This window comes from Clytia hemisphaerica, unplaced genomic scaffold (assembly GCF_902728285.1).
Source record: "Clytia hemisphaerica strain Z4C2 unplaced genomic scaffold, Clytia hemisphaerica genome assembly, whole genome shotgun sequence".
NCBI classification, from domain to species: domain Eukaryota; kingdom Metazoa; phylum Cnidaria; class Hydrozoa; order Leptothecata; family Clytiidae; genus Clytia; species Clytia hemisphaerica.
In genome coordinates, this window is record NW_027104408.1 from 71,012 (window position 1) to 84,488 (window position 13,477).

General features: G+C 35.5%; 1 protein-coding gene and 1 long non-coding RNA gene across 2 annotated transcripts; one reads left to right on the top strand and one right to left on the bottom strand.

Annotated features, from left to right (window-relative positions):
* Positions 1-909: 909 nt before the first annotated feature.
* Positions 910-4,035, bottom strand: LOC136820149 (uncharacterized). The gene is made up of 5 exons (XM_067076388.1): positions 4,030-4,035; positions 3,053-3,176; positions 2,735-2,764; positions 1,952-2,083; positions 910-1,430 (listed from the first exon to the last, which is right to left on the bottom strand). The coding sequence occupies exons 1-5, from the start codon at positions 4,033-4,035 to the stop codon at positions 943-945; spliced, it is 780 nt and encodes a 259-aa protein (XP_066932489.1). The 3' UTR covers positions 910-942.
* Positions 4,036-12,727: 8,692 nt separating this feature from the next.
* LOC136820161 (uncharacterized) lies at positions 12,728-13,470 on the top strand. The gene is made up of 3 exons (XR_010848535.1): positions 12,728-13,026; positions 13,175-13,273; positions 13,379-13,470. It is a non-coding gene; the product is annotated as an uncharacterized lncRNA (long non-coding RNA).
* The last annotated feature ends 7 nt before the right edge of the window (positions 13,471-13,477 follow it).

The window sequence follows — 13,477 nt, forward strand, 5'->3', positions numbered from 1 at the left end:
GGTAGCGTTTCTAGGGTCCTCAAAAACCTACCCTTAAAGACGGTACGTATGTACGTCAGATACAAAAAAATACAAAAACTTAAAGGTTTTGTTTTTACATAAGTTGATCGTTTGCTTACTTATCAATTTTGATTTACATTTTTTTTTTTCAAATAAAATCGATACGATTGTGGAGCAAGATTGGTCAGAATGAGAGGAAGAGAAACAGTTTTTTTGTTTACTCAGCACGAAATCGAACACAATATAACAATAGGAGACACCGGTCTGATTTAAGACATGTGCCTGATATGAAAAAGGAACATTTATGTAAAACTAAAATCTTTAAAGGCGTTTGTTTTTAAATAAGAGTGATATCATTTTTTTGATTATATCAGCACAATATAACAATACAGTAGGCAGACACTTTCCTGATATGAAACATGTGTCTAATATAAAAAAGAACACTTACGTAAAAACTAAAATTTTTAATTGAAATAATCAAGTGAAAGAAAACTGAAAATATTCTCCCACTGACCAAAACATTCTTGATACCCATTACCAAATGTCATTCTACGTCCATCGTTTAATACAACCACGTCTTTAAACGTACGTCTAACACCATTGGTAACATCTCGTTCCGAGATTAAAGCTATTAACGATTTCATAAACAAATGTATGACTATAAGTAATTAAAAAAATCGTTAAAATAGAAAAAAAACATTCGAAAGTTCGATTATGAGAGTATTTTATGTGAACTGTTCGACTGTTTACATAACTTTTGTTTTGTTTTTGCATCTGGGCATGTAATAAAACATATATTCGATAGGTCTTCGTTGGTTATTGAGATTTATTGACACTCGGTAATTTATATCCAACTCGGCTTCGCCTCGTTGCATATTGCAACACCTCGGGGGCTAATAAATGTCAATAGCTAACGAAAACCTATCGAATATCTGCTTATAATCAAGTAAAAGAAAACTGAAAATATTCTCCCCACTGACCAAAACATTCTTGATACTTATTACCAAATGTCATTCTACGCCCATCGTTTAATACAACCACGTCTTTAAACGCACGTCTAAAACCAGTGGTAATATTAGGCGAACTCCATGTATTGTTTACAGCCGTATTTGATGGTATTGTATCAAGAGGGTTGGTATCTTTCATATTTATACCTTTATTGTAGCTTATCCGGTTTGCAAAGTATTCGAGAGGTTGTCCTTGTCTCTCAGAACTTTTTAGATGTGTATGACCTATTATATTTTGAACGCACCTGAAATAGATGTTATCAACGTCTATTTGCTTTAGTATCGCATCAAAGAATAAAGAATTTGCCCTAAAATTTGTGTTGCCGGTTGTTAGATCGAGTCCGTCCGCGAAATCTGTAGATGTCAAATCTCGGACAGATAGGATTGATGTTGCGTTTAGTGAAGTAATAATGGTCTCGTAACCTGAAAATTAGATCAAATTTTATTCTTTATTAGAAGTTAGATGGCAAACTAATTTATCAATTAGCTATCATGTAGTCGAGAGTTTATGTGGAGTGGCCGAAGCTGACTTGTAATAACCTGCATTTTTGACCCACCAAATCAAGGACGGTAAAAGTGCTTGTTTACCGTCGTCCTCAGTCGATCAGGATCTAAACAAGTCAGAAACAAGTCAAGACGACAAGTCATAGAAAAATAAGGGAATAAATTTTCGCGGGAAAAAATTTCCGCAGAAAAAATTTTCGCAGAATTTAATTTACTGGTTTTTCGACAGAATCCACGAAATTAAATTCCGCGAAACACGAATATTCTAATGATTTTAAAAATCAATTATAAAATTGGTCCTTTTAGGGAGAAATAGGCCATATTTTAAAAATCCTCTTAACCACGAAATTAAATTCCGCGAAGATTTCTCCCCTTAGACACATACATACAGTAACTCGCTAATAATCTCTGTTATGTGATAATGGATGAGTCAGACTTACCTGAACAGAACATTTTAATTGTTCTCTGGTCATTCCACGGACGCAAAACGAACGGTCTCAATCCTTCATAATCAGGGATGTTGTAATGTAACTTTATATGTCTACATGTCGAATTGTGACCAGCTTTGACTTCTGTTATGAATAATAAAATTCAGAAATGTTTGATTCGTAGAAAGGGATTTTAAAAGGTGAGACGGGTGCGACCCTCATCTTTTTGGGGACCTTTGCTAAGCCCCAGGTCTAGGTTTTTCAGAAGATATTTTTTTGAAGATATTTATTTTTATAGAAAGTTTTCGATTTTTATGATTTCGAGAACACAGACTTAAACTCATACAGATAACACGCATGCGTGAACCTGGTAACCAGTTTTGGTAAGTCCCCCCCCCCCTCCACAGTATGCATTGTTCCAAAATAAATCTCCTACTAAATTTCTAATAGCTAGTTTTTTATGGATGTTTTTAATTTCGGGGAGGGGAATAGCCGATTGCATGAATTGGCGGAGAGTGTGAATTCTTTCAACTGATATTAGCGAGACAGGGGTGTTTTTATGTTGCTATAAAACTGCAATAGCCGAGCACTTCAGTAGAAGTAAAAAGTCTTTTTGACCGTAGTCACGCGGCCAAGCGCGTGCCACTTTATTATTACTTTATTACCCCCTAAAGTCGATCCAATCCTTTTTAAATTTTTCTAGAAACTTTTTCTATTGTCTATAGTTGCGACTGGGACGGTTTTAGGGTGATAAAACGAACAAAAAAATGCCCACGAGGTAGTTGTTAATCTTACCGTGCGACAAATCAGAAGGGGAGGGTGGACCTGAAACAGTAATAATGAAATAATATATAGTAGTTTTCTAAATAGTTTCAAAATCACTTGAAAAAGTCTTACGAAAGTGATTCAATATCAATAATTCAATAATTTTATAAAATGAGGATTTGGTGTCGGTGTAAATGGTGATTTAAGGTGATGTCGACCATTGACTTCCAATAGATTTCAAAAAATACAGTCCACAAAAATAAAGGAACAGCAAGATACAATCCGTCGTCATGGTTGCCGCGCGTTCCAAGCGATCTCCCTCCTCACTTTTTTGAGTCTAATTCTTACCTGTTTCATTGCAATGTTTTCCAGTGTAAGGTGCGAAACATCTTTCACACGTGTATGTTTCAGTCGTGAAGTCTGGCACGCATTGACTTCCGTGCTCGCATAGAAGATGTGTATTGCACGGATTCTATGAAGAATTGTAAACAGAAAATTACTGTTAAAAGATTCGGCAGTAAATGAAACATTTCGTGAAAAATTTAATTTCTTGTCAAAAATGTCGTCCCTTTTTGTTGACGAATATTTTTTAGCAAACGATTTTCTGGAGTAGAAAAACAATCGCATATACATCAATAATAAAAATAACAGTAGAGCCCAGTCGCTTGTTTAAAAGCAACGATGTTGTGATTGTTTGTTTTGACAACAAGTTTGATCGTAACATTGACTTCTAAGCCAGAAGGGCTAGACTTATTTCCCATCCAGAACGCCCGCGCGTGGTTTTTACACAAACACCAGATTGAAAGGAAAAACTATCGCTAGATTTCAAAAAATGCAGTCTTCGAAAACAAAGGAACCATCGTAATGATTGCGGCACGTTCTAAACGCATTCTGGACGGGAAATAAGTGGCTTCACTTTGTCTTGCCTGCGATAGGTTAGAGATTCTACTCTAGCCCTTCGGACTTTAAACTCAATGGATCATAACACTCGATATATCCCTTTAGAGAAGAGCGTTGTATGCGCAGAAATAGATGATCTGATATAAAATTACGTTGGATTTTACTTACGACTATCTCGTATATTTCATGTGTTCTCCCCAGAAAGAAATGATCTTCAAAGACGAATTCCATTGATCCATACACCCGCTTAGCTATATAACACTTGCTGTTAACAGGGTTAAAAATCCATGAATAGCAATCATGAACCGACATACATCGTTCTGCACATAGGAGTCGAGTGTTTAGGTAGCGTTGCCGATCTACTCTAGCCAAAGCATAATTATTTAAAAATCGGCGAACAAATATTTCCATCTTGATTTTAATACTGCCATATTGGGTTTCTTTGTATTTGTGCCATGTAAATTTATATCCAAGGGTTAATGTTGAAACCATTGTAACAAGTGTTATAACGGTGAGCTTCATTTTGATTCTTCTGAGTTTTCAATTGTATTATTTTTTTCAATGTAAATCACAGTCGATTATATAATTCGAACCTTTTTAATTCGAACTAAAACATCGGCTCCCTCAGTTCTATAATATACTAGCCATAATTTTCATTAAAGTGCCACCGCAGAAGAACGATCAAATAAATTGTTGAATTTGGAAAGAAATGTTACTGATAGCCGTTACTTCTGTTAGAATGGCATCTCATCTGAAGCAAAATTTAGTCTACAAATATTAGCAATCCATAACCAGCCGATAATTTTAAAAACCATAAAACAAAAGAAAGTCCGAAAAGATTCATTCCGACATCAAAAATCTTGAAGTAACAGACGAAGTGATCTCAAGTAAAATATGCAAATTAAAATGTAAAATATTAGCAATTATTGTCTATATCTCATAGATATCTTCTTATAGAGATAAGATAAAGTTATTTATATGTTTTTTTTTGTCATCTCTTTTATTACCATAATAATGGTATATAATGGTTTATTTATATCATACTAAACGCTACTGTACTAAGAGATAAAAATTTCTAATTTGCGTTGCTCAGAGCGGTTAATAACTACTTGTGGTTTAAATAGGGAATTTCCCAACAAAAAAGGAATTTCCCTTAATTCGACTCCCTGAGGTAATAAAAAAAGACATATAGAGCTTCTTTGAAAATGGGTAATCAGATCAAAACATATCCGGAAAAGTGTTTTTAATGATGATAAAACAATAGAAATACAGTCAAGCTAAGAATGTTACCGGTACACCATTTAACCGGAACTAAAATACTGAAAAACGCGCGCAAAATTATGAGATGTTTGCCCAACTTCCTTATGTGTGAAGCTATGAATGCCATCCTCGGAAGCTTTAGGCTTCCTGCGGTGGCAAAAAAAATGTCTTTAATCCTTGCTTTAATTCAAATGTTTCTCTAATTCGAAGAAGTTTTTTCTGTTCCGTTAAAATCGAATAAGAGAGAACTAGACGGTTCCCGTCGTCGCAAACGCCGGTTTAGCTTGCGCATCAAAAGCCCTTAGGATGATAAAGATGGTATTGCTGATGCTCTCTAACTTTAATTCTAAAAGGGGAATTCGAATTAGTGTTCATCGCCATCAACCACGGGAGTGTATCGAGTAGTCGGAAGATTTCTCGTAAATACCTTTTTATGCTTCAAATTGACTGTGAGAATATGACGTGAAATCTTCACCATAAAATTAGCTTAGTAAACAGTAAACTATCAATTATGAGAGTTTCTTCCGGAAGTTTGAAGGCGATTTCAATTTAATCGAAAACGGGAACTTATTAAGCAGTAAAACATCAAATTGAGAGGGTCAAATGTATCATCAGTGCATAAGAATGGAAAAGAAAATAATGCTGTATTTACGAATTTAAGGGGGAAATGACACGCTTTAAAAGACCGAATAATAAATACTTTGATTTCAAAACAATCATGGACATATCTAAGCTTACGGGACAGCATTTTATATCCACTTCTCGCGCGGAAGACCTCCGTTTTTTACCTGTGCATTGACTATCTAAAAAAACAAATTTTATTAAGTTTTTTTATAGAAAGTGCTACGCCTTCTAAAATTCGAAAATTTACGTCACATGATTTTTGAATAATTGATGTCAGAATTATTTTCGTTAAAAGTCACTGTAGGGGCTTCTTTGATTCGAATGTCAAATCCTTTTTTGGACGGGGGTTTTATCGGAAGGTAGTGCTAATTTTCGCGCTCAATCATAGATGAAAATGAAATTTTAAACACAAAATTAAAACCACGACGTTATCATCAACTACTTTTTCGAAAGACAATAAGATTTTACGAAATCCCTCTTTCATACTGGAATCAACCCCCTGGCAAAATTTGAGAATAACAGCTCAGCTACCATCTTGCATTACACAAATTTTTCATAAACGCCCTCACCCGGCGTCGCACTCACCGAGTAGAGTGTTGTTGAACACATCGAAAGCCCTTTGAATGGTGGGGGAGGGTAATAAGCTTGAATTCTAAGCCCAAAGAACGAAATATTATCACTTATAACTGATTAAAGTTTCTATATACCCACCGTTACCCCTCCCATCGTATTCCCCATAGAATTTCCGATCCAATGAGGGGTCAACCATTTCCTAACTCCTTTCCAATCTCAAGATTTCGCCTTTTTCCTGTTTTGATGACGTCATCAAGTGAAAACGCCTTAAAAATTCAGCCAAATTTCAAAGTCACACTCAAGCCTCATAACCCCCCCAACTTATTCCCCATGTACTCTTGTCTCCCGAATAGACGGGGGGTCCGAATAAACAGGGGGTAGGAAAATTTTCTGAATTCTAATAAGCGGGGGCGGGATGGAATAAGAGGGGGAGGTAATTTGAAGACAGAATTTATTTAAACTGATATCAATTTCAACAACAAAAAAAGATTTTAGCAAATGAACACATAAAATAAGAACCAATACTACCAAAAAGGAAAATTTTTACAAGCTACACTGTGATAAAATATTGAATTATTCGAATTTAATTAGCAGGGGGGTCTTAATAAGAGCGGGGGGGTGGATTTTTTTTCTCTTAACAATTAGCGGGGGGACGTCTATATAGTCTACGTCTATTCGGGAGACAAGAGTAATTCTCCAAAGAAGGGCATAATATTTGAGAAAAAAAGGAAATTCCCGCACGAAATCTTAAAGCCAAAGACGATTTGGAAGCGCTCTAAATTAGGTTGAATTTTTAACATTAAACTTAGGTTCTGAGGATCCAAAAATTCAAAAATGGTCCAATAGGACTCAGAATATATAGCCTGGAAGTCTATAAATCCCTCCCGAATAGAAATATTCGATTAAATTTAACAAATAGCCCAAAAGCAACTTTCTCGCCCGAACTTTAAATTGCTAAAAACGAGGAATTAACCAAAATTCTCAATATATTTTGACCGCGAGATTGTAAGTTTTTCTATTCTTTACGCACTGTGAGATTACCGTAAGCCTCAACATGTGTCAAATTTAAATCATCTACCAAAATAATTTCTTTTACACTGGGTGAAATAAGAGATTTACAATCCTGGAAATATCTTTCCATATACATTTGTAAATATAAAAATTTGACTTTTCTATATTTTCAAATTTTGTGAAATATCATATTTCATGATATTTCCATCCAGGATTGAAACATAATATTTTCAAAATATTTCCAAGTTTTGGAAAATTCAATGAATTTCAGATTAGGAATGAAATATCATGAAACATTATATTTTCGTTACTTTGGAAATCTCTTATTTTGCCCAGTGTTACTCGAAGACAAATATGAAACAAAAATCTTGACTCTCAAAGAAAATACAGTATATGTCAAAACAAACGAAAGGAAGATGATGAGATTTTTGAATATATTTTTAAATTCATGATTAATTAAAGATTTTTATAATATGAAATGTGAAAAGGAAAAAAATTGAATCTATCTAAGGACATTTGGTTTCTACAGGTGACAAAATAGAAATAAATTCACAATTCACAATTTAAGCATCCCTTGGAAACTCCTGTTGTGTACCTATGTATGCATTTACATTCAGAATGGTACACGGTTTTTTCTAAGAACAAACTGTTTAAGAACGTGAATAAAGTTACGAACATTTTAAGGCTTTATGGTCTTATGGAGCCTAAAACATTCAATTTCGTAAAAAATTGCACAAAAATACTCTAAAAATGGTGAAAGAAAGAACATTTATAGTCTTGAAAATCAAGTTATGAACATCCGAAGGTGGGGTACAAAAATTTTCGGTATTCTCATAAAAAAAGTGTACGATTAAACATAAAAACACCTAACTGACATAAAATTCTCTTATATGCTTAATAGTGTGGGGTCTATTTCCCCAATCAAATAGACCCCATACTATTAAGCATATAGGAGGGTCAAACAACTCATTTTCTAGAGTAATAGTAGGAGTATACGCTTTTTTTATAAGAATGGTGTTTTTCTTAGGATATTTTCTTAGGGTAGGGTCGAATTTCACCAAAATTTAACAGAAATACAAACCTGAAGCAAAAAATGGCATTTTTGTGAAAGTTTAGAGCCTTACTGGAGAAAAACTGGCAATTTACAGTTAAATTTGCTCTGTAGATGGCATTCTTAGGTTTTGTTGCCTACTTCCATGATGGTGCTATTCTTAGCATATTCTTAAATGTTTGGAAATTTTCATCATGAACATTCTTATAAAGTATATTCTTATAAAAAAAGCGTGTAGCTTGCTTGTGTTGCTTTCACACTAAAGACGTTTTCCCGACGTTTTAAAACCGTCTCGTTTCTAAAAAAGTCAGAACTTGGAAATTTCTATCCCATCAAAAATAGAAAATTACCTCCCCTAGAATTAAGTATCGAAGAGTATTCTGTTATATAGTTTCCGATTTCAATGGACTATTTAGACTAGTAAACTAGTCGTTGAAAACAGACCCATATACAAAAAATTTAAACTCCAAATAAAAAGAATCTAAGGAGTGAGGTTGTGTGTTATTTCTGAATTTCAACGACTAGAAGCTTCTTCCCTCAAAACAGGTCATAATCACCCGTGATTTTTAGGTTAACAATAAAAAGTGGAAGAACGCTTATTTTTATGCTTACGCTAAAAATTGGTTGCAGACGGTTTTAGTGTGTACATAAAAAAGTCCTTTACTGCTAATTTAAGAGAGCTGAATAAGCGAGGCAACCTTTTTATAATCGAGGCACAAGCGGGAAGCCACAAATTTCGGATAGCTGGCTGGCTGGCACTGGCACTGGGCAAACAAAAAAAAAAGATCAATTAGCAATCAAATCTGGCTATCTGGCAGTCTGTTAAAAAGTTTGTGTGGTTACCATTTGCTGAAGCAAGTTTTTTCATTCAAAGTTGCATTTGTTGATGTTTGTTGGATCATATTATCTAAAACAATTGGTAAGTATAAATTATCAAATTAATGCTATTATTATGATTGATGGGATGCAGCTCCCTCCTCCTTCTCCTCCTCCTCTCACAACCTGGGACTGCACCCTCCAACCATGGACATCCCTGAAATATCTGGACTGATTTGTGTGTCTGCATGGGTTAGATCACATTCTGGAGGGATTCTGCTGGGCTGGTGCACCAGGTCATTATAATAGACCTTTTTTCACAAAGAGGCAGGCCACCCTGTTGAATAATTATGTCCAGACGATCTCAATCGAACGGAATCGACGATCGAACCAGTCGAACCAAATCGAACGCAAACGACCGATTGAAATTCGATTGTCGAACGCAATCGAATCTCAATCGAACGTCAAAATTCTGGGTAATATTCGACTGGTTCGACTGGTTTGTTCGTCGATTCCGTTCGATTGAGATCGTCTGGCTTTATTCTTGCAGCTTTCCAACATCCAAGCTCTCAAACATCACAAGCTGAATGAAATTACTTTCGATTTCCCGTAGAAATTATGCGATGAACAATCAGGGGGTCAATGAATCGACGATCGAACGCAATCGAACGCAATCGAACATCAATCGAACGCAATCGAATATCAATCAAATCTGAAAATTGCGGTAATATTCGATTGAGATTCGATTGCGTTCGACAATCGAATTTCAATCGGTCGATTGCGTTCGATTTGGTTCGACTGGTTCGATCGTCGATTCCGTTCGATTGAGATTGTCTGGTTATGTAGTCCAGCAAAAAAACAATGATAAAACCATGCATAATTATTACAATATGCATGATACAGTAATTATGCATGGCTCTATCATTGTTTTTATGGCTGGAGTACATAATTATTCAACAGGACGGCCTCTTTGAAAAAAGGTCTATTAGAGGAATGTTGGTGGATCGATCGTTGTTTGCATTCGTAGGAATTCCAGGAGTAATATTTTCTGGAAATTTCTGGAGGATGCGGGCCGGAGGTTGTGCTTTCCCATTCTATTTGACGACCCTGGACAATCCGTTGGGGGTCACTTAAAAAGGTTAGATCATTCCAGGCCCAGGGCCAGGGGGATTCCGGGGGTTGTCCAGGAGGGTCGCTGCTGGGGTTATCAGGGGAGCAACCGGGTGTATCTGAGGTTTTCCAGAAGACGTTCCAGGGGGAATCGGAGGTATTGCTGGGCTTCCATAGGTGATATTTCCAGACAATCTCGATCGAACGGAATCGACGATCGAACCAGTCGAACCAAATTGAACGCAATCGACCGATTGAAATTCGATTGTCAAAGCAATTGAATCTCAATCAAATCTCAATCGAACGTCAAAATTCTGGGTAATATTCGATTGGTTTGATTGTTGTTCGACTGGTTTGATCGTCGATTCCGTTCGATTGAGATCGTCTGGCTTTATTCTTGCAGCTTCCCAACATCCAAGCTCTCAAATATCACACGAATGAAATTACTTTCGATTTCTCGTAGAAATTATGCGATGAACAATCCGGGAATCAATGAATCGACGATCGAACGCAATCGAAAGCAATTGAATATCAATCGAACGCAATCGAATATCAATCGAATCTGAAAATTGCGGTAACATTCGATTGAGATTCGATTGCGTTCGACAATCAAATTTCAATCGGTCGATTGCGTTCGATTTGGTTGGACTGGTTCGATCGTCGATTCGGTTCAATTGAGGATATTTTCAGGGTTTTTGGGGTTTACGTAATTACAATATATATATAGGTTAAATTTGTCACCCTCAGATCACCTCAGAAATTTCCGGGGATTCATTCCAGGGGTCGTGCCATTTCTCCACTAGAATTTACAGTTCCTAATGTTAATGACAATGTCAGATTAATTTTATACATATCTTTTTTGTCGCTTCTTATTCCTACCACCAGTCTAATCACTGACCGACTGAAGATTCAGGCTCTCTCTTGTAGCTTTCTTGCTGGTAGCTTGCTGTTTTTCGAAACACAAAGGTTCATTTGAGGGGAAAAGCTTAACTCTCTTCCTAAAACAAGGCCAGTCTGGAATTTGTGGCCTTGGTATATACACCAAATACTTTGTATATTGTTCTGGAGTATACATTTAGGGCTTGAGAATGCACACCAACCATGGGTATTCAGAATCCCCGGATATTTCTGGGGCAATCCAAGGGTCGCTATAGGTTGGTTCATGTTTCAAGGGGATTTTAGGCTATCATCAGGGGGATTTTAGGCTATCATCAGGGGGCAACCAGGGGCAACCACAATGGTATCCAGGGCATCAGGGGTTTCCAGGTGAACGTCCCGGGTGAATTGCACCAAATTTGTACCTTGTCCTGTCCGTCACACTTTTTCTTACAGGGCCAAGTACAAGAGTGGTACAATTAATTGGTTTGTATTTTTTGAAAGAATACTATAAAGATACAAACTTTAACCGTCGGGAGACGTTTCAGGGGCAAATAATTCAGCTTGGGGTCTTCCAGGGGTGATATTTTTGTTTGCGTGGGGTTTGATAGGTTAGGTTGTTGAGGGTGTAAACTGTCTTCAAAAAATCTTTGCAGTATGGTTTTGCATGTTTCTCGAATTTGATACTGCCTTCTTATAACAACCCTGGACAACGCCTAGGAAATTTGATAAACTCAATCCAATATCAATCGAATCTGAAATTCCAGGTAAAATTCAATTGTGTTTGATTAATGTTTGATTGATTCAGTTTACATTCGACCCTACCAGGAGTTTCCTTTGCAAGGTTTTCAATCGGTAGTGATACATAGTGCTATTAGCACAGCAAGCGCTGTTTTCACGGAAATCCAGCACAGGAAATACTGAAATAGATACCAGAACATTCCTGTGCCTCCAGTGCACGAAAAAAGATATCTTTTTGCACCAAAACTTGCCAGTCAAACTTGAGCAAAATTAATTAAATATTGAACGAGCCAATCAAGTACATGAGCTAAATTAAAAATTCTGTCAAATTAATCAAATATAGCCATCAGCGAGGTAATTTGGGAGCATTCCTTGCTTTTGGGGGTGATATTTTATAGGATTTTTGGGGTAAAAGGAAGGTAAGAAGTAAAGTTTTGTATTATAAAGTCTCTTTTATACCCTTTTATACCTTTGTAGACATGTTGAATAATAATGTGACAAACACTTCAACCATCAGCACTTCTCTAAAATACTGAAATTGAAAACATGTTGTTTACTTGCGATTTTTTTTGATAGGATAAAAGAAATATTAAAAAGGATCATGAATTTTTACTATTAAAGCCATTTTCATGATTTTTGAATATTTCCTCAACTTCAGTCTTTGATATCTTTCTTTTTAGAGACTTCAGACTTAAGCCTATTTTTTTTCTTTCTTCATATTGTAATTTTCATGCAAAAATCATAATTAATTCAAAATCTTTCTATCTGCATTGTAGTTGTTTTTAGAAAACACAATGCTGTGGACAAATATATATAGTAAAAAAAAAAACTCAGGAAATTTGTTGTATAATACAAGTGTTATATTTTAATGATGATTAATTATATAATAACAAAAATACAACTGACCCTCTTTATCCCTTTTTCTAGGACACATTGTATCAAATTCTTTGAATGGAAAATTCAGGTTATTATGATTTAGTGTTTATTGTTTAATTCTTTCGTAGTTTTTAATTTGATTACCAATTTGAAGATCTGCCTGAAGAATCAGCCAAAAAAAAGAAAAGGTCCTGGAAAGAACGAATGGAAAGAATCGAAAAAGCATGGTCAGAGGAAAAAGAAAACATTTTCAGCTCATTAAGATTGAAATCAGCGTTTTTATCAAAAGAGAAATGTGCTTTGTGTTTATCTAAAACAGCTGCTGTGGATTGTCACGAGTGTCGTATTCACTTATGTGAAATTTGTGATCGAGATATTCACAATAAAAACCCACTTCACAACCGCTTTTCATTTGTAAACGACAAAACTCAAGCTTTGACACCAATGCAGGCCTTAAATGATAACCTAGAAATCTATACTGTTGGTGAGTAATATAATATAACCTTGCATATTCAAATGATTATGGCCACTTGAATTTGTCCAAATTGTAATAATTTAAAACATGAAGTTGAACAAAGAAAATTATATGTAATAAATGTAAGTTTATTCTTGATTTTATTAAATTCTTCTAGATCGACTAGTTCCATTGAGACATGCTGTGTGCATATGTGGGTCTAATAATTTTGAAGAAATTGTCAAACAAGGAAATGTTGTGGTTATAACAATGACAGGTATTATGCTTCAGCTGATTAAAAGCTATTTTGATAATTCCTCATGAAGTACTAAACCAGACTAAACAATGGACTGATGATCTTTCTCGCCGTCCAATTTTGTAGGTAAATTTGACTTGGTTCCATTCGTTCTTCAATGCTGCCATTGTAACCAAATTGTCGACCCTTTCAGTCTCAAGAATATCTTAATATCTGGATTCTGGC

Bases quoted from the DNA above. Each gene is read 5' to 3' on its own strand.
- LOC136820149 (XM_067076388.1), bottom strand. The intron at 2,084-2,734 runs GTAAGATTAACA...TATTCATAACAG, and splicing joins CCCTTCTGATTTGTCGCACG to AAGTCAAAGCTGGTCACAAT. The intron at 1,431-1,951 runs GTAAGTCTGACT...TCTAATTTTCAG, and splicing joins AATTAAAATGTTCTGTTCAG to GTTACGAGACCATTATTACT.